This window comes from Nuphar pumila, chromosome 12 (assembly GCF_984573655.1).
Source record: "Nuphar pumila chromosome 12, dmNupPumi1.hap1.1, whole genome shotgun sequence".
Lineage (NCBI taxonomy): Eukaryota > Viridiplantae > Streptophyta > Magnoliopsida > Nymphaeales > Nymphaeaceae > Nuphar > Nuphar pumila.
In genome coordinates, this window is record NC_143260.1 from 4145490 (window position 1) to 4173144 (window position 27655).

The 27655-nt window shown below is 38.5% G+C and overlaps 1 protein-coding gene across 1 annotated transcript; it reads left to right on the top strand.

The window, feature by feature from the left end:
- LOC149819709 (uncharacterized) lies at positions 1-27541 on the top strand. The gene is made up of 9 exons (XM_089982955.1): positions 1-208; positions 1585-1668; positions 17707-17816; positions 17908-17958; positions 19194-19337; positions 19453-19542; positions 21069-21175; positions 26058-26142; positions 27129-27541. Exons 1-9 carry the CDS (start codon positions 97-99, stop codon positions 27222-27224), a joined length of 879 nt encoding a protein of 292 aa, XP_089839081.1. The 5' UTR covers positions 1-96; the 3' UTR covers positions 27225-27541.
- The last annotated feature ends 114 nt before the right edge of the window (positions 27542-27655 follow it).

The window sequence follows — 27655 nt, forward strand, 5'->3', positions numbered from 1 at the left end:
CTTCCTCAATTTTTAGGGTTTTGGAGTTCTTCGGTGAGGGAACTCCTCAAATCGTGAGGGATTTTTTTGGGGGTTTTTACCGTTGGGATAGGGAGGATGCTGAGGCGAAACATCCGGCTGAGGAGGGAATACCTCTACAGGAAGAGTTTGGAGGGAAAGGAGAGGCTGCTCTACGAGAAGAAGCGCAAGATCAAGGAAGCTCTAGAAGGTGCCCTCTCTAAATTGTTCATATTCCCTCTTAATTCATTTCTTCTTCTCGATTGTTTCGAGACCTCAAATTCTATCGATTCTGTAGGTTTCTGGTTGTTTCCTGGCTTTGAAGTCGCGTTTCTTGTGTCGTGGACGCCGATCGCATTCTTTTTTCTTTTGGTGGTTATCTTTTCTCTTTCATGTCTATTCTTGTGTTTCTGGTGGATGAGGAAGTTTTATGTCGGGAGAGAATGACGGTGAGTGAACATACTTGTAAGGGTCTAGTATGCTGTATGGACGAATCAAGGGAAAAACATCTGTTTTTTCTCCCCGTCGGACATAGAAAGTGAGTAGGAATTGCAATTCTCTTGGATAATTTGAGGAAAATGGTGAAAAGAACATGCGTTTGCTATTATTATGTTGTGGAAAGATTCAAGGAGGGGAAAATCATGGCCTTTGTTGGTGCGGCTCCTTGAGAGAAGAATGGATTTGGCGCAGTGAAGAAATTGGTTGAGCGGTTTATGATGCCGCGGATATAAACCTTTTCTACTGCTGCCTTTTTTCTGTGTCAATGAGAGGAACATATAGTGGGGAAATGCAAATTTGGGGATAGGGTCGAAAATGAAAGGGAAACGTTAGTGAATTGCACGGAATTTCTGTCATCTAAAAATTTGAGTTTATAGTTTTTCTTGTAGATGACGGTGATGGGAGAACGGAAGTTGACTTTGCAGCACTATCATGTGTTTGTTATACGATAAATAGCTGTGGTTTTTTGCAGTGGAATGTGTTGAAAATGATGGGATATAACGGGACATTTGAAGTTGTTGGTTATTCAGATTCATCATACGAAGAATCCTTTTTATTCCCCCTCATGTAGTAGTTGGTGGTATCCTTCATGTTTGTTCTTGATGATTTTCCACCAGGTTGGAAATCACGGGGGAACAATAGAATCATATCGCTGCATGGTTTTAGCTTTGGCCCATACATGGAGAAACAGGTCCTATCGTCAATTGTTTAATTAAGAATACAATTAAGGGTTGAAAATTGCCCATTACGGAAGATATTGGAAGGCCAAAAACAAGTGAAGAATAAAAATTTGTATTCAGATAACTCACGAACTGTGTTACATGTAAGGTATCTGTTGGGAATAAATAATTAATAATTAAAATCTGTTTGGTAGAAAAGTGTTCTTTTGAAAATTTGTCATCTATCTGTTTTTTTTCCTATTCAGCAGTTAAATGTAGTAGGTGTTCAATAATGAAAATTATATATATGACAAGTTTTACTTTCAAAACTTGAAAACCTTTCTTGCTTTGGATTTCTTTCCATTTCCTCTGAAAGACTTCTTCAGTTTTTTATTATTTATTTATTTTTTTAAATTTGTCCTTGTTGCAGAGGGAAAGTCAATCCCAACAGAGCTTCGGAACGAAGAAGCTGCATTGCGTCAAGAAATTGATCTTGAAGATGAACAGACTGCAGGTTTCTCTCTCTTCCTCTCAGCTTTTTACCTGTTACTGTTGGCTAAGAATGATCATTGCTAATCTTCATAAATGGAAGTTTATCACTTGAACGGTGTTTCTTTAGGGGATCTATCGATGATTTAGTACAAGATACTTGTCCTTTTCATTCAAAATAAAGAATGTATCCCTTTTTGTTACTTCGATTAAGATATCAATGCAATTTATGTAAGTGATTTTCATTGTTCATCATGATGTCTGTAGTTTATAGTTTTGTGCTTTGGTCCGTTAACATTTTGGGGTCCTTGATTCAAGTGAATACACTACTCTTTTGTATGATGAGTTTATTAGCAAATAAGAAAACAGTGAACACATAATCACCTTGAAATGGCTTTTATAGGTGTTTAAGTAAACTTTTTCTATGGTTGGTTCATTGAACTCCATACATGGATTTGACTGCAGATGTATAAATGGTCCATCTGGTGATACACCACATTGTCGGAATAAATATGCATGTCAATAGGTGTGGAACTATTCCACGTAACAACTGCACAACCTGTTGGGATTCAAAACTTAATTTTCTTATCTATTTGATAGGTTGCTTGTAAAGTTCATTTTTTTATGCTTCGTGCGATTTTAAGTCAAGATAAAGTAAAACCCTATTTAACAAATATATCTTCTGTTTGAATATGTAGTATTTTCTTGGTGATAAATTTAAAGATGGAGATTTTCCAATATCATGCTTTCATTTCAAGATAAGAGATGAAGTTTTATTTGCTGCAAATTTTTTGTTTTTCTATTTGCTTGTTTGTCATAGGAAGAGGCCTCTTTTATGATCCCACAAAACTCAGCTGATGAGTAATCTGTCAGGGAAAAGTATATCCACATGCACATGTCCACAAAATGTATATATGCTCATGCAAAGGCGAGCACAAACATTTCTCCTTACAAATAGATGCTTTTATATGCTTGTCATGATACTTTTCACATGCTTCTCTGAAAGTTCGTTCAATGGCATTTATATTTTGGATGATCCATGCTTCCTCTTTCAGTTGTTGATGAACAATTTTGATCCTGTGTCAATTAGCTCTTTACCCTTTTCAGTTTGTTCTTTGTATCTATTGAGAAGCTGTCACCGTATATATACATATGCATTATGGGTAGTTTTCTAACTATTTAATAGGCCGATTCTCTCTTGTTTATTTTATTTGGAGCAAAGGGTATTATTGTAAATAATTTATTCTTGTCTAATCTCTATTTAAGAGAGATTAGACCTAATGTGAATTAACAATTCCTACTTTGCTGACTTCAACATGGTATCAGAGCAGGACACAACTTTTTGCGTCTGATCTGATTGATCCTCTCTTCCTCCTTCAACACAAATGCAGATCGGGTTGCTCACAGCCTCTACAACGACTAGGTTTGCGTGTGGGAGCAGGGTTATTCCTGATTTTCTATCTGACGTCAGACCCAAGCTGTGGATCATGTCTTCTTCATGATGACCAGACTGTCTTGGATCTGACATCAGATCCTGTCGATGGTGGTAGTGTGAACGTCGAAGAGGCCTGAAGTTTTCCTCATGGTGCAGTCGAGTCACGATCTTGGTAGCCTACAAGGTTGCAGCCATGGATTAGATTAGATCTGATATTGGGTGTTGCGGTTGTGGAATACAATTTGTCAAAACCTTGGATGTTTTCAGGTGTGGTCCTATTCAAGTTAGATTTGCAAGATTGGGATCTGAGCAACGTGCCTAAAATCTAGTTAGATTTACAGTCGTTGGTTGTGTATATCAGATTTGATCAGTGTGATTAAAATCTGGTCAGATTCATAGTCGGTTTCATAGTCAGTGGTTGGTGTGCACATCAGATCTGAGTTTTCAGTAGGCTGTGTTTGCGTGTGGTAGTGCCTGCGTTTTGAAACAGATCCATTATCTAATCTCATAGCTGAAACGCAGAAGTCAGACCTGAAGACTGAAACTTGAAATGAAATGGGGATCTTCGAAACACGAGCTTAGATTAACAAGGGCAAATGTCAAGAATGACACTAAAGCATAACCCTTAAAAAGGGTATAACTGGAAACAAAATAAAAATAAAAATGTATTCTTTATTGATATGAAAAACCAATTGCTTAAGAAGCATTGGAATAAAATACAAGAGGGGCTGCACCCCTTTATATACACAGCTGAAAGAAGACTCAATAGAGCTGTTGGACACAGTCCAACAGCTCTATTAAGAGCTGTAATAGAGCTGTTGGACTGTGTCAGTCCAACAGCTCTATTGCTAGTCAAGTCTGGACAGGACTTGACTAGCAACAGTTATTCTAGTTCAAACTGAACTAGATGACATAAAGACAAAAAATAAAAATAAAGGAAAAAAATTACAGAAAAGAAAGAAATGAAAAATGTATTTATATATATATAATAATATAATATTATTATATATACATATGTGTACAGTTTTACATTTTAACACTCCCCCTCAAACTTACGGTACAATGAGCGAAAGTTTGTCTAAGAGAAAGTGAAATCGGGGAGCAGCGAGAGGCTTTGTAAAGAAGTCTGCTAACTGATATTCTGAAGTGACATATGGCAGATCAATTATCCCGTGTAGATATTCCTCTCTGACGTAGTGACAATCCATTTCGATGTGTTTGGTGCGTTCGTGGAATGTTCTGTTACTGGCAATGTAGATCGCACTTTTATTGTCACAACACATTTGTGAAGCCTTTGTTGCTTCAGCTCCCATGTCAGCAAGCAGTCGTCAGAGCCAAACTATTTCCATGGTCGTGGTTGCCATGGCTCTGTATTCAGCTTCGGTGGATGAGAGAGATACCTTCTGCTGTTTTTTACACCTCCACGAGATCAATGATTCCCCTAAAAAGACACAAAAGCCAGTGGTTGAGTGTCTGTTATTGGGATCACCTCCCCAATCAACATCAGTATATGCAATTAAATCAAGAGAAGAGAAGGAAGATAAGAAAAGTCCTCGTGAAAGAGAGGACTTGATGTATCTGATAATACGCATGACTGCTCCCATATGAACAGAAGTAAGAGCATGTTGAAATTGACTTGCTGTATGAACAACATGTGCTATATCTGGTCTGATAATGGATAGATAGGAAAGTGCTCCGACAAGCTGTCTGTAAGGAGTAGGGTCTGCAAGAAGTTCCCCATCATCAATCTTCATTTTAACATTAACAACTTCTGGAGTATCAACTTTCTTATCATCAGTAATACCAGACCTGAAAACAATATCAAAAGCAAATTTAGTCTGAGATAATAAATATCCTCTAGGAGAATAAGCAACTTCAATGCCTAAAAAATATCTCAACAAGCCCAAATCAGTCATTTCAAAATGAGATTTAAGAAGTGTTTTGATTGTTTCAACTCCCTGTTTATCGCTTTCGGTGATGATCATATCATCCACATAGAGAAGAAGCACAATGATCCCTGCATCAGAATTCTTAATAAACAAAGCAGTGTCAGTTAAACATAATTGAAAACCAATATCAATCATAACACGACTAAACCTATCATACCAAGCTTTTGGTGCTTGTTTAAGTCCATAAAGAGCTTTTTCTAAGCGAAGGACTTTACCCTTAGGAATACTTAGACCAGGAGGGGGTTCCATGTATACTTCTTCAACTAGCTTTCCATTTAAAAAAGCATTTTTGACATCCATTTGAAAAATAGACCATTTTTTGATAGAATCTAAGGCAATTAAGGTTCGGACAGTAATCATACGAGCCACCGGAGCAAAGGTTTCTTCATAATCAATCCCATATTCTTGGGCATAACCTTTGGCTACTAAACGGGCTTTATATCTTTCAAGAGTACCATCACTCTTGGTTTTAATTTTATAAACCCATCGACATCCTATAGTTTTCTTCCCTGAAGGAAGATCTTGAATATTCCATGTAGAAGCCTTTTCAAGTGCATCTAATTCAGCTTTCATGGCTTCTATCCATTTGATATCATTTTTTGCTTGAAAATATGTGGATGGTTCTTCATATGAGTGAATTAATGCAATAACTGCCCTATATGTGGGTGAGAAAGGCTCGTATGATACAAACTTTCCTGGAGGCCTCGAGATTCGGGATGATTGTCTAGTTGGAATGTTAGAATATTTTCAAGTGCACATGGAGGATTAGACTCTTGTCGCCTGGAATATTGAATACTAGTATCTCTATGAACTTCTTCATTTTCAACATTAAGATCAATAATTCTTTGATCATCATCAAAGTTACAATCAAGGTCATATTCATCAGATGTTGATATTAGATCTAGCAAAAAGGAGTACTCAGTGACGTCTTTTAATTTTCTAATATTAAAGAAGCTCTCCTTTTCAAGAAAGAAAACATTTCTAGACACATATAGTTATTATTTTTGAAGTCAAAACATCTATAACCTTTCTGATTTTCAGCATATCCTAAAAAGGCACAGGGAATCACACAAGGGGAAATTTTATCATTTTTGTCAGTAAATATGAAACATTTGCACCCAAATATTCTTAGTCTAGAGTAGTCTGGAGAAATGTTCATAAGTTTTTCAATGGAAGTGATATTTTGTAACGAAGAAGATGGCATCCTATTAATGAGATAGGTGGCAGTTAAGGCAGCTTCTGCCCAAAAGTCTTTCGGGACTTGATTTGTTATTAATAAAGTCCTAGTGGTTTCTATAATATGGCGATGTTTTCGTTCTGCCAGTCCATTTTGTTGAGGTGTATAAGGACAAGATCTTTGATGTGTGATGCCATGCAATTTAAGATAATTTTGAAAATCTGTGGATAAAAACTCTCCCCCTGAATCTGTGCGAAAAATAGTAATATCATTTTGAAACTTGTTTTTAACCATATTATGAAAAGTTTGAAAGTATGAAAATACTTCAGACTTATGTTTGAGAAAGTACATCCACATATGTCGGGAGAAATCATCGACAAAAATAACATAGTAAACAAATCCTACTTTAGAAATTACTGGTGCAGGACCCCAAACATCCGAGTGTATTAATTCAAGTGGTCTTGAAGATATAAAGGTTTTATTCTGAAATGGTAATCTTTTCATTTTGCCGAGAATACAATCTTTACAATCAAATGATTCAGAGTTACAAAATTTTCCTAGATTTGGAAAATGTTGGATTTTGGCTATATGTGGGTGACCAAGTCTCTTATGCCACAGTTACAACTCTATTTTTTGAATATTATAACAAAAAGCTTTCTTCGGCATTTCCAAAAAATCCATGTAATAGAGTCCTCCTTCTCTATGGCCTTCCTCAATCAGCTTGCCTGACTGACGATCCTGTACCCAACAACCATGAGAAGAAAAAGAAATATTACACCCATAATCAGAAATTTGAGATACAGATAAAAGATTTAAATTTAATTTGGGAACATGTCTAATTTCTGGAATAATTTTTTTTTTGTTTTATAAATTTTTTCAAAATTTCCTATTCCTTCTATTTCAAGAGAAGTCCCATCAGCAGTAAAGACCTTTGACACACTTGTTTTATTTTTAACACATTTGGATAGACTTTGATTATTTGGGGTCATATGAAAAGATGCACCAGAGTCAAGAAGCCAAGAAATTTTACCTAGATCAGAAAAAGATGAGGCTGCTGCGCTGGTTGAAGCTTCAGATGAGGAAGATGCACCTTTGATGAGAGGCTGAAGAATCTTCATTAGTTGGGCCAGGGAAACTGGTGCATCCTGATCTTTAGGCTCCGATCCAGCAATTGCAACTCCTTTTTCTCTCATCTCCTTAAGTTTGGGACATTGTGGCCTGTAGTGTCCCGGTTCATGACAGTGATGACAAATAACTTTCTTCTTATCATAGTCACCATTTTGTCGGTTAAAGTGAGGAGGCCTATATGATCAAACATGATTCCTTGGTCTAGACACGGCTAAAACGGAATCATCTTCAATTTTTAAAGAACCTTTCCGGAGATGATTTTCTTCCATTGTTAACTCTTCAATAGTTTCAACAATAGAAGGAATTTTTCCCCGGTGAAGTAGGGCCGATTTAGTGGTTTCAAATTTCGGCCTTAATCTAGTGATAAACTGGTAAAAATGTTCAGCATCGAGTTGTTTCTGACGAAGCTCGATGTCTTCGGCACAATGCCACGTTGGTTCTAAAAGGGAAAGTTCTTCCCAAAGTTCGGACAACCCATTGTAATATTCACGAATAGTTTTGTCTCCTTGTGTCATCATTCGAACTTTTTCTTGGAGGTTGCACACGTGTGCAATATCTTTAAGGGAATACATATTCTTAAGGTATTCCCATGCCTTATCGGCATGATCAAATTTGGCAAGACTTGAGCATTTTTTAATGTCAACGCTATTGATAAGCCATGACATTATCTTCGCATGAGATATTCTTCATTCTTTCCATTTCTTCTCGTACGAGGCAATAGCCTTGATTTTTTCTTCTTCCGATAGAGGGACCTCTTTATCTCCCTCCTTTTTAGTAAGAGATAGCTTAGGTTCCGAATCGGAACCATCCACAATCCCCCATAAGCCTTTTCCCCATATATGGTGCTTCATGATTGAAGCCCATGTTACATAGTTCGTATCGCTTAGTTTCATAGGCATGATGGTGACTTTATCATTGTCATCCATCAATTAGAAGAAGAGAAAGAATAGGGATAGAAGAGAAATAAGAAGGAAAATGAAAAAGAAAGAAGGAAAAAAACAATACAACAAGATGTGAAATCTTCTCTAATGAAGTGATAAAACACTTCTCTTCAAGTGGCGAACACTTTTGCAAACGGGCACGAAAACCGAGGCAGCTTTTCCTCAAGATTTAGTACTTTCGCGGCTCTGATACCATGAAATGAAATGGGGATCTTCGAAACACGAGCTTAGATTAACAAGGGCAAGTGTCAAGAATGACTCTAAAGCATAACCCTTAAAAAGGGTATAACTGGAAACAAAATAAAAATAAAAATGTATTCTTTATTGATATGAAAAACCAATTGCTTAAGAAGCATTGGAATAAAATACAAGAGGGGCTGCACCCCTTTATATACACAGCTGAAAGAAGACTCAATAGAGCTGTCCAACAACTCTATTTAGAGTTGTTGGAATGTGTCAGTCCAACCGCTCTATTAAGAGTTGTTGGACTGTGTCAGTCCAACAGCTCTATTGCTAGTCAAGTCTGGACAGGACTTGACTAGCAACAGTCATTCTAGTTCAAACTGAACTAGATGACATAAAGACAAAAAATAAAAATAAAGGAAAAAAATACAGAAAAGAAAGAAATGAAAAATGTATTTATATATATATATAATATTATTATATATACATATGTGTACAGTTTTACATTTTAACAAAACTGTGGCTGATTATAAAGCCTTTGCAAATCCTTTTCATATGGATCATCCGTAAAGCTGGACGAGGCCAACTATGCTAGATGGTCTCGTACATTCATGATGTCTGTCTCGGGGCATCATAGAAAGCATATTTTGTTGGAAAGTGAGCCTAAAGACAAAACTGAAAAGTATGCTACATGAAAAGAGAACAATGATATCGTCATGTTCTGGATTATGAATAGTGTTCAACCTCACATAGCTGATGGGCTTATATATTACACGACTGCAAAACAAATATGGGGCAATTTGCAAGATACTTACTCACAAGAAACTAATGTAAGTTGTATTCTTCAAGTGGAGCACGAGATCTATCAGTTGCAACATTGAGAGCAAACTCTAGCCCAGTATTATGCCTCTGTGAAAGCAACTTTTGAGAGACTAAATGCACATCGATCATTGTATTGTGATAAGCAGAAACTTCACCAGGAGCACACTATGGTCGCGCGGTTCCTTCCTGGCTTGTTAGCTGAATTCTCAGTTGCCAAAGTTCAGATGTTGACGGACTCAGATGTTCCCACTCTTGCTGAGGCATATAATCGATTGAGCAGGCTTGCCATGCCCTATCCTTCATCCCAATCAGAATCACAAACCTCGGCTCTATCTGTTTCCTATGGTCGAGGCCGAGGTTTTACTCCTAATACACGAGGTCGTGGACATGGTCGAGGCATAGGAGGAAGAGGCAAGCTCCGGTATACCTACTGCGGGAGACTTGTGCATTTAGAAGATAGATGCTTTGACAAGCATGGACGACCTCCCGCATCTTCAGCTAAAGTTGTTCCTACGGCACAAGTTGCCAAACCTGAGTCTCTCTCTGCTCCTCTTAGTGATTCAGTTACACTTACTCGTGCTGAGTACGATGAGTTGCTGGCCCATCGTCCATCTAGTTCCCCTGTGGCTTTCTGCAGGTGATGGATTATCTTGTCAAGGTAGTAGGTGGATTATTGATTCAGGGGCATCTAAACATTTGTGTAGAAATTCGTGTGATTTTTCAAATTTGAATAGTGTTGCCAACCATAAAAAAGTAGTTCTTATCGATGGAAGTTCCTCTCCCATTGTTGGCCAGGGAAATATTTCTATCTCCCCTACTCTTCAGCTATCAAATGTTCTTCATGCCCCTTTATTTCCTCAAAATTTGTTGTCTGTTAGTCGTGTTGCCAAAGAATTGAATTGTAGAGTAATATTTGATCCTGCCTGTTGTACTTTTCAGGACTTGCTGACGGGAAAGAGGATTGGTGGAGGCTATGAGGAAGGCGGAGTTTATTATCTACACCAACTGGTTGGATCTCTTCATTCGGTAGTTGAGTCCGCTGCCTTGGCATCATCGTCTTGGTCATCTCACGTTATTTAAACTGTGTAGAGTCATTCTTTATATCTCTCCTTCCAGTACCTTGCTGTGTGAAGCATGTCAGCTTGGAAAACATTACAAGATTTCATTTTCGTCTAGTCAGAGTCCTTCGAGTCAAAATTTCTTTGTTCTTCATGTTGATGTTTGAGGTCCAAATAGAATTCCTAGTTGTTCTAAGTGTCGTTATTATTTAGCAGTGTTTTAAAACTCGCCGAGTCAACTCATTGACTCGGCTGACTCGGCTCGACAGCGAGTCAACCCGGCAAGGCAAACTCGGTTTGCCAAAACTCGGCCTTGACTCGGCCTGACTCGGCTTGACTCGGCCTGACTCGGGCGAGTTTTGGGATGTTTGAAATTTGTTTTTTGAGTTTCAAATTACAGTTTCGAAATATATAAGTACATATATTTTAACAAGGGTTACGCCCAAATTTTGTATAAAAAAGAAAATAAAAATCATTTAAAGATAAAAAAGCATTTAAATCCATAAAATAAAATCGCCATGTTGTTCGAATTACTGTTCACCCTGTGTTATCAACTTATTCTAGCAAAATATTTTAAAGAAATGATTCTCACTATATATGGAGGGTGAACTGTGCCTATGGGAAGTCACATTTAGGTTTCATCATCCATTTGTTATATGAACAAGCATTGTACATATTCAAATATTAGTAGTCTTTTTATAGTTGTGCCATTAATATATTTCCTGCATAGTTTTATACATGAGAAAATTGCTTATTTATGTTGATATTGGGCATTTTGTAAACTTTCAATATGCACATATATCCCTATTTTACATTTATGGATTTGTTAGAGAGGGAATCAAAACTTTTAAAACAAGCTAGCATATATGATTGGCCATTTTAGGAACCTTAGGTAGTAGCAGACTGAACTCATGGTGACCAAATCCTCTAATTCAAGTCATGAATTAGTCAAAGTGCTTGTATAGATATCAAATTCAATTATTCAAGCAAACCTCTATAGCTCTTTGCCGTTGTTTTTATATTCTTACAGACATTTGGAGACTATGTTTACTCAAAAACATGGTTTCAGACAAATTATATATTGTTTTTCTTTTAAAATCAAAAGTTAACAAAACCCGGTCCGAGTCACCGAGTTGACCCGCCGAGTCACGAGTCAATAAAGAACGAGTCGAGTTCCGAGTCACGGGTTTTAAAACCTTGTTATTTAGTCATTGTAGATGATTTTTCCAGATTATCTTGGGTGTTCTTGTTAAAAGAAATGACTGAAGCCCCCATTATTCTCAAATCCTTGATTATTGAAATAAAAACTCAGTTTAATTCTTGTGTCAAAGATGTTCGCACTAACAATGCTCTTGAATTCAAATCTTCTGAATTACTTCAATTTTACAAAAATCTTGGAATTCAAACTCAGACTTCTTGTCCTCGTACCTCGCAACAGAATGGAGTAGCTGAGCGCAGGCATAGACAAATTCTAAATGTTGCCCATTGCCTCATGATCCAGTCTAATATGTGTGCGTCCTACTGGGGAGATGCGGTCCTAACTGTGGGATATTTAATAAACCGTATGCCTTCAACCTTTGTAGGTGATCACATTCCCATTCAAATTCTCAGTCCTGAAGCTCCTCTTTTTTCCATCTCCTCAAGGGTATTTGGCTGCATGTGCTTTGTTCATAAACTGGGTCTCAACTGAGATAAATTGTCCCCTTAGTCTATAAAATGCGTTTTTGTTGGGTATCCTAAGCACCAAAAAGGATATTGTTGTGATGATCTCATATCTCAGAGAGAGTATGCCACTGCGAATGTTTCTTTTTTTGAGTCCTTCCCTTATTTTTCTAGTACGTCTCCTCGATTACATGCTAGTCAAGGTGATTCCTTCCCTCTTTTTGTTCCTCCCTTTCCATTGGAGTCAGTCTCTCTTCTGTTCCATGTCTGACTGAGTCCTGTTACAAAAATTCTTCCGTGGTGTACACACATCGAACTCCACCTAACTCTATGCCTTTGCCATCAACTTCTCTAGAGGTGAGTGTTCCTGATCCTACTGAAGAGTCTATTGTTGATGGTGATTTACCTATTGTTCTTCGGAAGGGAAAAACCAGTGTATGCTTCACCTTATTTCTCAGTTTTTTTTGGAGGCAAGACTTGGTGTTAATATGAAGAATTTTGTATTAGCATTATATGCTACATCAGTTCCTCTCAATTATCATCAAGCCCTTTTGGACTCCAGATGGGCGAAGGCCATACATGATGAAATGGATGCACTACTCTCTAGGGAAACTTGGGACTTAGTTGACCCATCGCATGAGGCTGATATTGTTGGTTGTAAATGCGTCTATACTATTAAGTATAATTCAGATGGATCGATTGAAAGGTTTAAAGCCCGCTTGGTTGCGTTGAGGTGTAGCGAGGCACTCCACCAAAATCTGAGGCAAGGCGTAAGCCTCGAGGCGCAAATCGTAAGCCTCAAAATTTTTTTAAAACTTAAAAAAACTATAAAAATTATCTAAAATTATAAATAAATAAGAAATGCTTTATTGATGAAGCACCAACCAACACGAAATAAAAAATCTCAAATAAATACGGAAAAAATATGAGATAATTAGTATAAAGAAAAATAATGTCTATATTTTTTTATAGAAAGAAAAATTTAGACAAAACCTTAGCGTATATTAGTATCTTTTCTGGGGTACATTAATTCACGGGAAACAAAACCCTTATGGTAGTCTTTTCATGATGCACGCCAACAAGAATGCTAATTTTTTCATGATCTTGTAAACTAGGAATGAAGTTTTTTTTCAAGAAGAAAAGAAAAAGAAAAAACGAATACAGAGATCAGGATCACAAATTGACCTGAAGGTAGACTTGGTATATGAGATCATCGTAGCTCCCATCCATCCTTCCTTCAGCATTCTCAAAGGGGAAGAAGTCGTAGGGAAGTGAGTAATTCAGGAACTTCAATACTGCCTTGAACACATCTATGGAGTATCCTTCTACCTTGATCTCATTAGTTACTTTATCCCTTATCACTTCCACAAACCGAACTTGATAGGGGATTTGGGCATCTAATGGAGCAATGATTCTCCCAAGAACAGAGCAGAATTCCCAATTCTCCCCATTCTAAGTGGACAGGGGATTTGGGCATCTAAATCGAGCAAGCAATAATATTATCAAAGAACAGAGTAGACTACCCAATTCCCCTCAAATCAGCGATCAAAAATCATCCTAGTTCCTTGAACCTCTCAAATCCAAATGCAACCTAGAATACATACTTCTGGTTTCTCTAAAATCTCATATTTTCGCCAAGACTCTAACCTAAGCTCTTGATTTTAGAGAGAGAAAGAGAGAAAAGGGGGGCGCACCGTTCTCGTTTGCGCACTGGGCAGCTATATCAAACGCAGTTTTGTGAGCACCAACGACAGCCACCCTTTTGCCTTCTATGAGCTCCAGCGCGTCGGGCTCGTCCAACGCCAAGTATTCCTTGGAGTGCATCACCTTCCCTTTGAACACATCCGGCCCTTTGTTTGGTAGGAAAACATGCATTTTCAGTGTGTTGTTGAACTTCCCAATGCACACGATCATGAAGTCAACCTCATAAACCTGCTCACAAACATCCCTAGTGAGTTTGTGATGATCCAGACATAGTCTTCACTCATCATGCCATTGTTATTAACTAAAGTGAAGAACTTGGCACCAAGAGACGAAGGCAAGTGCACAACAAAGACCCGGGTCTGCATTGAAGCAAGCCGGTTGAGTTCCTCCTTGATGAAGTCATTGGTGGCTGAAGGTGGAAGAAGAGACCTGTAAGGAACTGCAACACCAATCTGCTCAAGCGCATCGGTTAAGAACGGGATCATCCCCATCCCGAAATTCAAGTCTTCGTAGACGGGTACCACTTGTCGCCATCCATACGCTTTAATCGTTGCGACGATTGCATCTACTTGGGACGAATCAATCTCCACAGTCCCTACGAAGTAAGGAGTCTTAGTTGTTGACAACGAAGGGCTTGTAGCAGAGAAGGAAATGATGGGAACTTGAGTGCTATCTCCCAATCGAGCGACGAACTCTGCATCTCCCGATCTCTGTGGTCCTATGATGGCTTCCACCTCCACATTCTTCAATAGATCGATAGCTAACATAGAGTAAAAAAAGAGGATTAAAGAGGGAGAGGGGCTGCGAGAGAGAGGGAGAGAGAGAGATTGTGAGAAATAGGAAATGGGCTGCGAGAGAGGGAGAGAGGCTGCGAGAGAGAGGGAGAGATTGTGAGAGACGAGAGAGAGAGAGGGGCTGCGAGAGACTATTTAGGGCCCCGACCCTCGTTAGGGTCGGGGGCAAGATTTTAATTATGGTCAAATGAGGCCTTTGACCCTCATTTGACCATAATCATAAGGCGTGCGCGCCTCACCCTGAGGCGCGCCTCGCCTCGAGGCGTACGCCTCAAGGCCTCTGAGGCGTACGCTTCTGTGTATTTGCGCCTCAAGCCTGCGCCTCAAGGCACAAAGGCCCTCGCCTTGAGGCGAGGCACGCTTTTTGCGCCTTGAGGCGCGTTTTTAATAACACTGGGCTATACTCAAACCTATGGAGTGGACTTCTTTGAGACATTCTCTCCTGTTGCAACCTCTGGGGTTTGAAGTTTAGGGGGAGTGTCTGAAGGTATGCAAGTTGAACAAGACAATCTATGGTCTTAAATAGAGTCCTCGTGCGTGGTTCTCCAAGCTAGCTGAGGTAATGTCGACCTTTAGGTTTGCCCGATCAACCTCTGATCACTCCCTTTTTGTTAAAAAGACTTGTGCAAGGATTGTGGTTATGATAGTATATGTTGATGACATTATAGTCACAAGAAGCAGTGAAAAAGACATCTCTGAGACAAAGTCTCATCTTCAGAAACACTTTGTGACTAAGGATCTGGGACCACTCAAATATTTTTTAATCATAAGGGTTGCAAGGAGTAGAGAATGATTGGTTTTGTCATAGCGGAAATATGCCTTTGGTCTTCCGAAGGAGATAGGTTTGTTAGAGGCCAAAAGGCTCATCTGTTTGATAAAAAATTAGAGTATGTGGACAGTAGCAGCTATCGCTCCTTTGTTGGTAAGCTATTATATGTGACTGTGACTAGACCTAACATATCTTTAGCCGTGAGCAAGGTAAGTCAGTTTATGAACAAGCCTACAAAGGCTCACTAGGTGGCCGCAATGATGATTCTCAAATATTTAAACTTCTCCCCTGGTAAAGGACTATGGTTTAAACAAAATCCTTTTTTAGATATTACTGCCTATTAAGATGCAGATTATGCAGGGTATGTTGATGATAGAAGTCGACAACTGGATTCTGTGTGTTTGTTGGAGGGAACTTGGTTACTTGGAGAAGTAAGAAACAAACTTTTGTTGCCAGGTCGAGCGTTGAGTCAGAGTATCGGGCTATGGCTCAAACTGCTACGGAGATGATGTGGATTAAATCTGTGTTGACTGATCTCCAAGTGAAAGTTTTGTTACCTATGATGATGATATGTGATAATAGAGCTGCTACTTATATTGCTAATAACCCAGTGTTTCATGAAAGAACAAAGCATATCAAGGTGGATTGTCACTATGTACGTGACCTGGTACAAACTGGGTACATTTGTACCAAGCACATATCCTCAGAAAATCAAATTGCTGATGTCTTCACCAAGGGCCTAGCTAGTTCTAATTTTTCAAGATGTTGTGACAAGCTGAACATTATTGATATTTATGCTCCAGCTTGATGGGGAGTGTTGAGAAGCTGTCACCCTATATATACATATGCATCAAGGGTAGTTTTGTAACTATTTAATAGGCTGGGTCTCTCTTGTTTATTTTATTTGGAGCAAAGGGTATTATTGTAAATAATATTTTCTTGTCTAATCTTTATTTAAGAGAGATTAGACCTAATGTGAATTAACGATTCCTATTTTGCCGACTTCAACAGTATCTTTTAAACTACTTTATCACTTGAGTTTGTCCTCATTTGCGTTTTAGGCTGTGTTTGGGAGCCATGCATTTGAAGCTGTGTCACGGAAACCGTGATGCACAGGTTTGTTTGGGAGTTGTCTTACCAGAACAATGGCAATGAGGATGGTGTTGACACCTCCAACACCTTCCCCAATGCATAAATCCACCTGCTGAGGTGGGTTTTGTCGAATCCAACAATGAATACCATCCTTATTGTGTTGCCTACCCCAATGCCTCACTAACCCAACAATGACACAATATATGGATGCATGATTACCTATGTCACATGGGTGCGGGTGCGGCACTTCCAAAAAACCCGGGTGCGGGAGTGCGGCAAAAATATTATATATATATATATATATATATATATATATATATATATATATATATATATATATATATATATATAAAGTCCAAAAGTTGGACATAAATGACCCTGGGTGCGTTGACTGTACCCAGGGTTAGGTTGACCGCATCGGGTGCGGCACCTAGTTGGAGAATCACTGTGACATATATTAAAAAAAAATTTCTTGGCAAAAATATTTTTTTTAAGTCTGAAAATTTGGACCATAATGACCCTGGGTGCGTTGACCGTACCCAGGGTCGGGTTGACCGCACCCGTGTCGCATCGACGCGGGTGCAGCACCCTGCTAGCCGAATCCCTGTGACATAGATGAATACTTATGCATGCATGAAATATACATGACGAATATACATGCATCAGACTATATTCACTGCCAAATGCATGCACAAAATATATGTGTCAAATATACATGCATTGACACATTCACAAACAAATATACACACATGGAGATATATTCATGGGCAAATACATGTATGGGCATATATACATGGACACGTGCATGGACGACAAATACATGCAATATCATGAATGGATACATGCATGAACAAATATATGCAAATACATGCATGGACACATACATGAAAACACACATGTCTATCCATGCCATGCATATGTGGCCATGCATGACCGCATATAGAAAATAAATGCAAATATATGCATGGGCAAATACATGCAAATACACATATGCATGAACAAATACATGCATGAACACATATGCATTGACATGCATGAACAACTGTGCAAATACATGCATGGATAAATACGTGCGAATACTTTGGACTGCTTTGACTCAAAAAAGGTACGCTTGTTTGGGAGTCAAAACCAGTTCCTTGAAATGCTAAAACCGTATGAAAACCAAAAGGAGCTCCCAAACAGCTTGTGGTATTCGCGGATTACTATTGTAGCGTTGGAGATGTTGCATAATATTAAATAATACCTGTATGCTGCAGTCTGTTCATCCTGTGGGCTGCCTGTGTTTTTATTCTGAAATTTGTGTTTGTGGATATTAATTTGAACTGTTGTACTTTCATTACTGGAATCAGTGCCAAGAACTCACATTGATGATGAGTATGCTAATGCTTCTGAAAGGGATCCAAAGATTTTGTTGACGACTTCTCGTGATCCCAGTAGTCGCCTTGTTCAGTTTGTAAAGGTTAGTCTCTGTTTCTTGATGTTTACTCTGTTTGAATCAGAGCGCTTAATGGGTCATATTAATTATGATTTTGTCATTATTATTGCCGCAGGAGCTTAAATTCGTCTTTCCTAATGCACAAAGAATAAACCGTGGCAGTCAGGTTAGTTTTGAACTTTTGCATGTTTTGAAGTCTATACTTGTAAGAATCAGTTTTAACAATCTTATAGTTGGCCTTTCTGAAATTGTTGTATATCCTGTGGATTTAAAGAGTTTCTGCAAATATGGATTATGGACTGATTTTCTTTATTCATATCATATGGTTTAATAAAATGTGGTTCATGCTATCATAGTCAAAGACTCAAAACACTTACTATCCGGCTACATGCTGGTGGTGCACTTCTGCAAGTTCTGTGCCTCATGTAGCTTATTTGCTCTAGGTGGCATCATATGATTGCTCCTTTTGTAATTGCTCTTGGATGTCTTGGATTCCACATTTTGCATGTATTTGCTAGGTCAATATGTATGTAATTAAATCAGTTTATGTTTGACAATCCCAACCCCCACAATCTGTGACTTCTTGTTTGGTTTTATTTCCATCTTGTGCATTTCTTTGTATCGTAGTGTCATCTTGCCATTTAGATTATAATAGTACCTTGTTGCACTAAATACATCATTTAAAAAAGAAGCTTGTGTAAGAGGTCATGCAATTGGGGAAAGGTTTTTAGATAAGAATAAGTTCACATGGTGAACAAATGTATGTTTAGCAGGAAAAGATGGAGCTTGTTAGTTATCAACTGAAAGATTAGCAGGAAAAGATGTATGTTTAGCAGGAAAAATACAGGCCCTCCTACCAATCTCTCTCTCTGTATATGTATATATATATATATATACACACACACAAGCACACATATTTGTGTATCATTATTTGTTAGTTATCTATATACCTTTGACTTGCTGTAGATTTAACAGTCTATAACTTCATATGTACAACATTTTGTAAATTATAGCATAATCGTTCACATTTATGTACACATACCTATCTTTTTGGATGTTTCCATGTCATATCCCGTGCAGCGCCTGTACCTATGTGACATAGGCTGCTACATGCGATCATATGACCTTTGATTTCATGCATAACATGTATTGTTTTAATGGATTCAAATGTTAGATTTCCTTTATCATGTTTGTGGTTTGTTTTCCTTTCCCTATACAAATTTGATCATCTGTAGTAGATATTATAACAATCAGTTAAATCATGGTTTTCTTATGAGACCATCTCGTATACTGAATCTGAATGGATTGAGCCCAAAAATCTGGATCTATGAAGTATGAGAAATATGTTTTGAAATATGTTCTGTAGGTTGAAATATGTTTTGAAAATTCATTCTTCTGTAGGTTGTGTCAGAAATTGTTCAGACTTGTCGTGCGTATGATTTTACAGACATCATTATGGTGCATGAACATCGTGGTGAGCCAGATGGTCTTGTTGTATGCCATTTGCCTTTCGGTCCCACCGCATACTTTGGATTACTCAATGTGGTATGGTAAGCTGTCTTTAATTTTTCATGTGTCAATATTGCCGCTTGCTGGTTTTAATGTCTTGTGAAGTAAAGTATATCCTGCATGTTGAATTTCACCTCTAGATGATTTTCAGGTAACAAGACATGATATTAAAGACAAGAAATCTATGGGAACAATGTCTGAGGCTTTTCCCCATCTGATTCTTCATAACTTCTCAACTAAGGTACAAAACGTGGCCCTACTGCAAAAAATTGCCCCCATCAAAATCTTCAAATTAGTCATCTGTTCTTTGAAAAGTTTCAAGAACCTCTGTTTCTCAGCTTTAATTTTTGTTGTTTTGATTATTTCACATTTAACTACATTCTTTTTTAGCTACACCTTTTTAGGGGGTCTAAGCTTTTCAATAATGGCATGTTGGATTTGATGCATGGATTTTCTGTGAAGTATACATGCTTTCTTTTGTTTGCTTAATCTAGTTTGTACAGTTTGATTACGACTCCCAAAGGAATGGAAGATATGCTTAACTGAGCTAAAGTTATTATCAGTAAATGGGATAAGAATGGTTGAATATGTTGTATTGGTTACATCTTTGCATGATAGTAATATACTAGGAGAGTATTGTGTTAGTTTTCTCTTTCTTAGTTTTCAGTAAGGGAACATTCTAGAGATCCTTGGATCTCTCTCTCCCTTTATATGAGAGATCTTGGATCTCTGATCTGAGGTCTAGTGTTTGAGATGCCCTGGATCTTGCCGGTGTCACAACAGATAATCTGAGATCTGAGGCTCTCAAATGCCCTCTAGATGCTTGAAACCATCTCGGTACGTGCCATGAAATATTTTTGCTTCTACCTTTTCCTTATTGAAATCCTAGTTTTTATGTACATGACATGTTTTTCCTTTTCGTGATATGTTAGATTAGAAGCTATCTAAGATTCTAAATGGCTGATTTTTTATGATAATATAAATCAATTAGGAGCCTTATTTTTCCTCAGAATAACTACAAATAGCTTCCGTCATAGACCTTTACAAATACATGTGCTAGGGGTTTATATTTAAATTCTGCACTAGATTTAGACACCACAGTTTCTTACTCTTGCTGCCATTGCCCTGTATTCGGCCTCTGTGCTTGAGCGGGCTACAGTCTTTTGCTTTCTGCTAGCCCAAGACACCATATGTGGCCCCAAAAAGACTGCATACCCCGTGACTGATCTCCTAGTGGATGGATCGTTGGCCCAGTCTTGCATCTGAGTACACAAGCACAACCAGCTCCATGCCGACAAAATTTCTTGCCTTTCCGCTGTTTATTCTTTTTCTTCTATATTTTTGCAAGAGGATGGGTAAGGGGAGAAGAAGGGGAAGGGAATGGGGGTTTGTTAAGATTGAGGCTTCACAAAAGAGTTCAAAAGAAGATAATGGACTTCCTCATATGAGTACTGTCTAACTTGGTTTAATCTTCTCTTCAGCCATAGGTTGAAAAAAAAATCCTGCGTTTTGTTGGATTAAGGTGGCTGCTTATATTTCTCTCTTAGAGCTGCAAGAACATTTGCATTATGTTAGTAGTTAGTACCAAGTAGAAACAACTGAAACTAGTGCACTTCTGATAGGTGTATTTTTTCCCATGAGTTTGGGTCCTTTTTCTTCTTGGTCGTCTCTTTGATGCTTCTTGTAGACATTGATGTCTTTGCTTTGTATTCGGGTGGTAGACGACTTGTAACAGTGATTTTGTCATGATTTATTGGATTGAACCAGCTTGGTGAGAGGACTGCAAACATTTTAAAGCACTTGTTTCCAGCTCCGAAACCAGACTCAAAGCGCATCATGACCTTTGCAAACCAATCTGACTATATCTCATTCAGGTATTGTATCTTTTAATTTATTTGTACCTTTTGGTGTACTTTTCCCACTAGAAAATAGTAAAACATTAACCTTTCGGAGGCTACTGTTTTGTTAGAAGCTGAATGGATGATCTGTTTCTTTTTTCCCAACTGTCTGGCGAAAGCTAATCCATTTGTTGGGATGTAAGGGATGGATTCTCACAAACTGTGAGATTTATTGCATCACTGTTATTTATTGTGTGAAGCCTTCTTCTAGACTTCTAGTAGATATGCTAGATCTTGCGGCAGAATAATGATTAAGTACATTTATATCCCAATAATCATTAATCTTTAACTCACCGATTAAACATATTGTCTACCATCAAAACTAACCATGATTAAACTCCATGGTTGGATACCGAGCTTGCATGCTTCTAACAAGACACATTCACAAATGTACAAATACAGGCATTCTCTCAGGTACGCCTGCATGTTTTATGCATTTTCATGGCATATAGTGAATAGGACCAAGTTCACAAAGTTCTACATCCGGCATGTCTTGAAATGCCTTGTAATCTTGTTTTGATACACATAGTAAGTTTAATAAGTAATTTAGTATATTAGTTACTTTTGGAGAAAGAATTTCAGTAGTTTTGCTTATTTATTATAATCTATGTCACATGGGTGCGGGTGCGACACGGGTGCGGCGCAATTCCAAAAAATTTGGACACGGGGACTCGGCTATATATATATATTATAAATATATATATTTTAAATATATATAATTATATATATAACAATAAATTAACACATAAAGATTGTAAATTTTAAAGCAAAAATAAAAAAGCAATTCTTAACAACACAAACTTACCAAAATATAACACATAAAGAAGCTTGTGAGTGTGATAAACAACAAAACTTATCATAAATCTGCCTCATCGTCTGAATTAGAGGGAAGAACAGGATCGAGGTAGTCCATGTTGAGAGTATGTAAATTATGTTCTCCCTCCAAGTCAAAATCTTCTGGATTTACATCTCAATTCTTGGATGGTCCACAACTGCATCAAAAAATGACTATATTAGTATCTAACTTAAAACTTTGAATGCAAATATTTAAATACAAACTTTGAATACAAAAAAAAGTACCTATACTCTTCTTTGGTGCGGTGAGAAATTAATCGTAGATTTGAGTGAACATAAACCAAATCCTCTGCTCTTTTACTAGTGAGTTTGTTTCTTTTAATGGTGTGAATTTGTGCATATGTACTCCAATTTCTTTCACAACAAGATGATGTATCTGGTTGGGATAACAACTTCATTGCAAGACGTTGCAGATTTGGTGTCTCTGATCCATATGTTGCCCACCAATTAAGGGATCTTCCTCATCCCTTGCCACAAGTGCTGCTAAAGAATCAAATCTCCCAGTAGAAAACTTGCCAAACTCACTATTTATAACCTTAAACATGTGAGGATCATTAAAAAGTCTTTCCAAATATATCATTCTATTTTTTGATATCTCAGGATCTTCATTTGGAGAAACACGACCAACACCTGCTGTCAACTATTTTTTTGCGTATTATTTTGGATTGAGAGAGTGTGCCATGCAATGCAAAGGTGTATTGTTTTTATCCCATCTTCTCACTAAAACTTAATGTACATGATTATAAAATTCTGAATCATCAAGTGCAATATCTTTTTTCTCATGTTTAAAAATGATACTTTGAACTTTTTCAATCATATTGTCCCACATTTCATAAATTCTATGAAGCATGGGTACATCTCTGTCAACTTCTCTCAACATTTCCCAAATAGGCTCTGTAAATTCAACAAAATATGTAATTTTATCCCACCAAAAATCATCACAGATGCATTTTTTGATAGCTTGAGCCTTGACATCATCTTCAGTACGATAAAAGTCCAATCTTGATCAGCCACCATCATCATCAATGCATTCTTGAGTTGCATAATTCTTTTTATCATAACAATGAGAGAAGCAAAACGAGTTTCAGCAATTTTCCGTAACTTGAGATCAGAATGCGTATTAAATATAGAAAGGGCATGATGATGGTTTACAACAAGATTTCTAATATTTCGAACATCATGTTTTATTTCCTCAATCCATAAGCACATTTCATGTGCATGTGCATCATCTTTTGATGGATTGCATATACTCTTAAGTGCTAAATTTAAACTGTGTGCTGCACAAGGACTCCAAAAAATATGTGAATATGTATCTTCACTTGCCAAATTCATTCCTGCACGACTGCAAACTGGAGCATTGTCAGTAATGATTTGCACCACACTTTCTTCACCTACTTCTTTTATCACTTCGACAAATAATCTCTTTAAATATTCACCATCTTTATACTCTCCAGATGCATCAACAGTCTTCAAAAAGATTGACCCATTAAGTGAGTAAGCAATGAAGTTTATCAGTGGTCGCCTTTGTATATCAGTCCACCCATCAGAAACAATCGACACTCCATGTCGTTTCCATGCAAATTTTTGAGTCTCTAACAAGTCTTCAATTCTATTTTTTTCCTCTGCAAGAATGACTGTTCTTAGTTTTTCTGAACTAGGAGGCACATAACCACTCAAATTGCAATTAGCCAAAGATGTAATCATATCTTTCCAGTATGGACTTCTAGCTACATTAAAAGGAATTGAGCTTGAGTAAAAGAATCGACCAATCTTTTTATCAATTTCTGCTCTTGCCATGTTTTTGAATGATACTTGTAATGTTTTATTGCTTTCCATCTTTCTTTTCTTTAAAAGCTCTTCTTTTATATCAGTAGCAGTAGGAAAAGACAAATTAATCGAATCGCTTCTCATCTCTGCAATTTTCTTCTTTTCAGCTTCCTCTTGTTCTTTTTTTAATTGCTTTAACATGTCTTTGTCAATCCCAGAACATGCCCTAATTCCTTGACCACGAATATGCAAAAGATGTGCTTTCACACGCTTATAAGAACCTGTGAAAACAGTCTTACATAGATTACAATGAAACTGCACATTCCCACCACCACTACTACTAGCTTTTACCCCTTTTGTCACAAGCCTCCAAAGTGGTTGAGAAACTTCTAATTCAGGGTTAGAACTTGAACCAAATGTATTGACACTACCGCTAAAACTCGCCATTATATCTGAAAACTGAAAAGAAAATAAGTAAATAAAATAAAGTTAATAAACACTTCAAAATAATAGTAATAAGAGCTACCCCTATCTAACACAAAAAATGAGGGGCAAGGCAAGCCCCTGCTGAACCTTATCCGTGCTAGGGGCTTCGCCCTTGCCAAAAAGCCAAAGGCAGCAGGGGAAACGAGGAGGGGCCGAGCCTCTCCTCTTTTTTCTTTTGTTCGACAGGGGTAAGGAGTGGGGGAAGGAGGGGGCTCGGCTGACAGGCCGAGCCTTGCCACGCCGGACAGAAGGGAAATTAGGGGCCGAGCCCCTCTTCTGTGAATCGAAGGCAAAGGGAGGGACTCAACCCCTCTTCTGCGAGCAGAGGGTGCAGGGAGGGGGACAGAAGTGGGGCTCGGCCCCTCGTTTCCCTTCTGTCTGGCGTGGCAAGGCTCGGCCTGTCAGCCGAGCCCCCTCCTTCCCCCACTCCTTCTTACCCCTGCTGAACAAAAGGAAAACGAGAAGGGGCTCGGCCCCTCCTCATTTCCTCTGTTGTTCGGCGTGGCAAGGCTCGGCCTGTCAGTCGAGCCCCCTCCTTCCCCCACTCCTACTTCTTACCCCTGTAATAAAAGGGAAACGAGGAGGGTCTGAGCCCCTCCTCTATGAGTTAGACGTACAGGGAGGGGCCGAGCCCCTCTTCTGCGAGCAGAGGGTGTAGGGAGGGGGGGGGGAGCCCCTCTTCTGTGAGCAGAGGGTACGGGGGGAGGGGCCTGCCTGACATAAGCGAAACGAGGAGGGGCCAAGCCCCACCTTTGTGAATAGGAGGCACAGAGAGGGGCCGAGCCCCTCTTCTGCGAGCAGAAGGTGCAAGGGAGGCTGCGAGCAGAGGGAGGGTTGATCGACATACCTGTTGACGGAGGGGGAGACGGTGGCTGCCTGTGCGTACCGTCGCCGGAGTCTGGATCGCCGCCGTGGGTGTAGGAGAAAGCTGCAGGGGCTGAAGGGGAGAAGCAAAATCAAGAGAGTAAGCCCCTCCCCCTATCGATAAATCCCTTTTAGGGTTTGGCTGCAAAAGAAAATTGGATCTGGGTCGGGTCCGGACCCGACCCGACCCAGATCCAAAATGTAATTTAAAAGTCGAAATGGACATTTTTGGACTCGGTCAAAGTTGACCGAGTCCAAAATGTGGACGGACTCGGCCTGAACTCGTTGACCGAGTCCGACTCGGCGTTGACCGAGTCTGCGCCGAGTCCTAATCCGCACCCGAGTCCGCACCCGTGTCGGGGCGTGTCGACTCGGGTGCACCACCTCCTTAGCCGAGTCCGTGTGACAGATTATAATTTATATGCTACACTGGCACAGACAGCTTTAAGGATTGATTTCTGTCTCAGACAAAGAATTTCAGTAGTCTTTAAGTAATTTAGTATATTAGTTACTTTTTATATGGTTTGATACATCTGTGCCTTGTACATGCATGGCTTTTGGAATCCTCAATTATTTAACTATGTTTATTTTTTTCCAATTGATTGCTGTTATTGGTTCATTTTTGGCATTGTTGGAATGATCTAGTTAAGCTAAATTATGATAATGGCTGCATTTCTTTCGCAAGTAAGACAAATTACGTGTATTGTTCAGTGCCATGGCTGGTCTATCGTTAAGATACAATTTCTGTACATATTTTTTTCAGCGTGCATCTTGCTGTTCATTCACATGGGTCTAGAATCTAGATTCTAGGTTTGGTCAACATTGTTCTGTTGGATGCATGAGGAGGTATTCTCCCTCTGAGTTTTTGTTTTTGTTTGACATGCAGGCATCACATCTATGAAAAATCTGGTGGTCCCAAGTCAATTGAGCTGAGGGAAATTGGACCTCGGTTTGAGCTGCGGCTTTATCAGGTCAGTAGTTTGTTATTCTGATACGCCATCCTTCGAAACCTCCATTCCGTGTGTTTCTCTGCAATTATTGTAATATCATTGTGTTTGGTTTTATTGCATACTCAAACGTTTCTAAAGTGCTTGTTGCTCTCTGCAACTTTGGCATTTAAATTGATAAGACAAATGGTCGAATAAGATAGCTGGACTGGGTTAAGTTGCACAATTTGGGTTGTGTAGTGTTTTCCATAAGCTGAATGTTGCAGATGCTTAGTTGAAAAACATTATTTTGATCTATGCGGGCCACAAGGCTGGTACCAAATCAAGAACTCGAATTCTAGATATGACCAAAGCAGAAAAACAGGTTCAAGGTTAGCCAGAGAGACTGCGAGAATGTGAGACAATGGGGGATGATAGTGGAGTGTTGGACTGTGATTTGCTGAAACTGGTAGGGTAAGAATTAGAAGTTATCCGGTGGATGGCTGACACAATGATGCTATACCCTGCTGGCTTACACTTGAGCTTGACAATTTGGATGTTACATGTATTTGTCATCAAGTCAATATTCTAGTCAAGGGGATTGGAACCATAATAATTAATCAAAGCCTTTTCCATATATATATCCACCCACTAAATGACCCACCCCTTGCCCTCCCCTTCAAAATCTCTTATGTTATGTGTGTGTTTTGGCAAATCTGACCGTATGGATGTTATCTCCGTGGTTGAAAACATATGAATAGAATCTTTGGATCAAACTTTTTTGATGTGTAGATAAGATTTTATAACATAGAAAATTTTAGAAATTTCAAAACCATTGATTTTTGTATCCTTGTAAAATCCTAGTTACACAATTTTTTTAACCAAGGGTCTATTCATATGCTTTAAATCATGGAGATCACATCCGTATGGTCAGATTTGCCAAAATTCATATTTAACATACAGATTTTAAAGTGGAAGACAGGGTATATGCTTATTGTTTTTTTCTTCTGATCTTTTCTCTTTTTTGGCAGATCAAATTGGGAACCGTTGATCAGAGTGAAGCCCAAAATGAATGGATTATCAGGCCATATATGAATGCTGCAAAGAAGCAGAAAGTTCTTGGGTAGTGAAATGCATCAAATTTTGCTAACGGTGTTTGAAAGTTTCTTTTTTCTCTTTAGGTTAAAAAATTATTCTATGTATGCTCGGTATAACGGATCACAGATGAGCACACTCACAAAGGAAATTATTTGATTTCTTGTTCCTTGCGAAATTAGCTGGATTAGTCTGGAGGAAAATATGCTAACAGGCATGAGCTTCGGTTCCTAAATGTGAAAACCAGGCCGCTAATACTAATAGTGTCTTTGATATGTGCGGACTTTAAAATGTTGTTCTCCCTGTTAATTTTTGCAATCATCGGAATGATATCAATTGGGTCAAAAAATTAGCTGGACTGGTTAAAAGTTCTTATTTATTTATAACCTGAAGAAACTGCACCCATCACAAAGCCCTGGTTGTGCTGGCTCAGCCTACCATACTTACGGTCGTAGTGCTGATG

Bases quoted from the DNA above. Each gene is read 5' to 3' on its own strand.
- LOC149819709 (XM_089982955.1), top strand. From the start codon at position 97: ATGCTGAGGCGAAACATCCGGCTGAGGAGGGAATACCTCTACAGGAAG. The intron at 209-1,584 runs GTGCCCTCTCTA...TCCTTGTTGCAG, and splicing joins GATCAAGGAAGCTCTAGAAG to AGGGAAAGTCAATCCCAACA. The intron at 17,959-19,193 runs GTTAGTTTTGAA...ATTCTTCTGTAG, and splicing joins GAATAAACCGTGGCAGTCAG to GTTGTGTCAGAAATTGTTCA.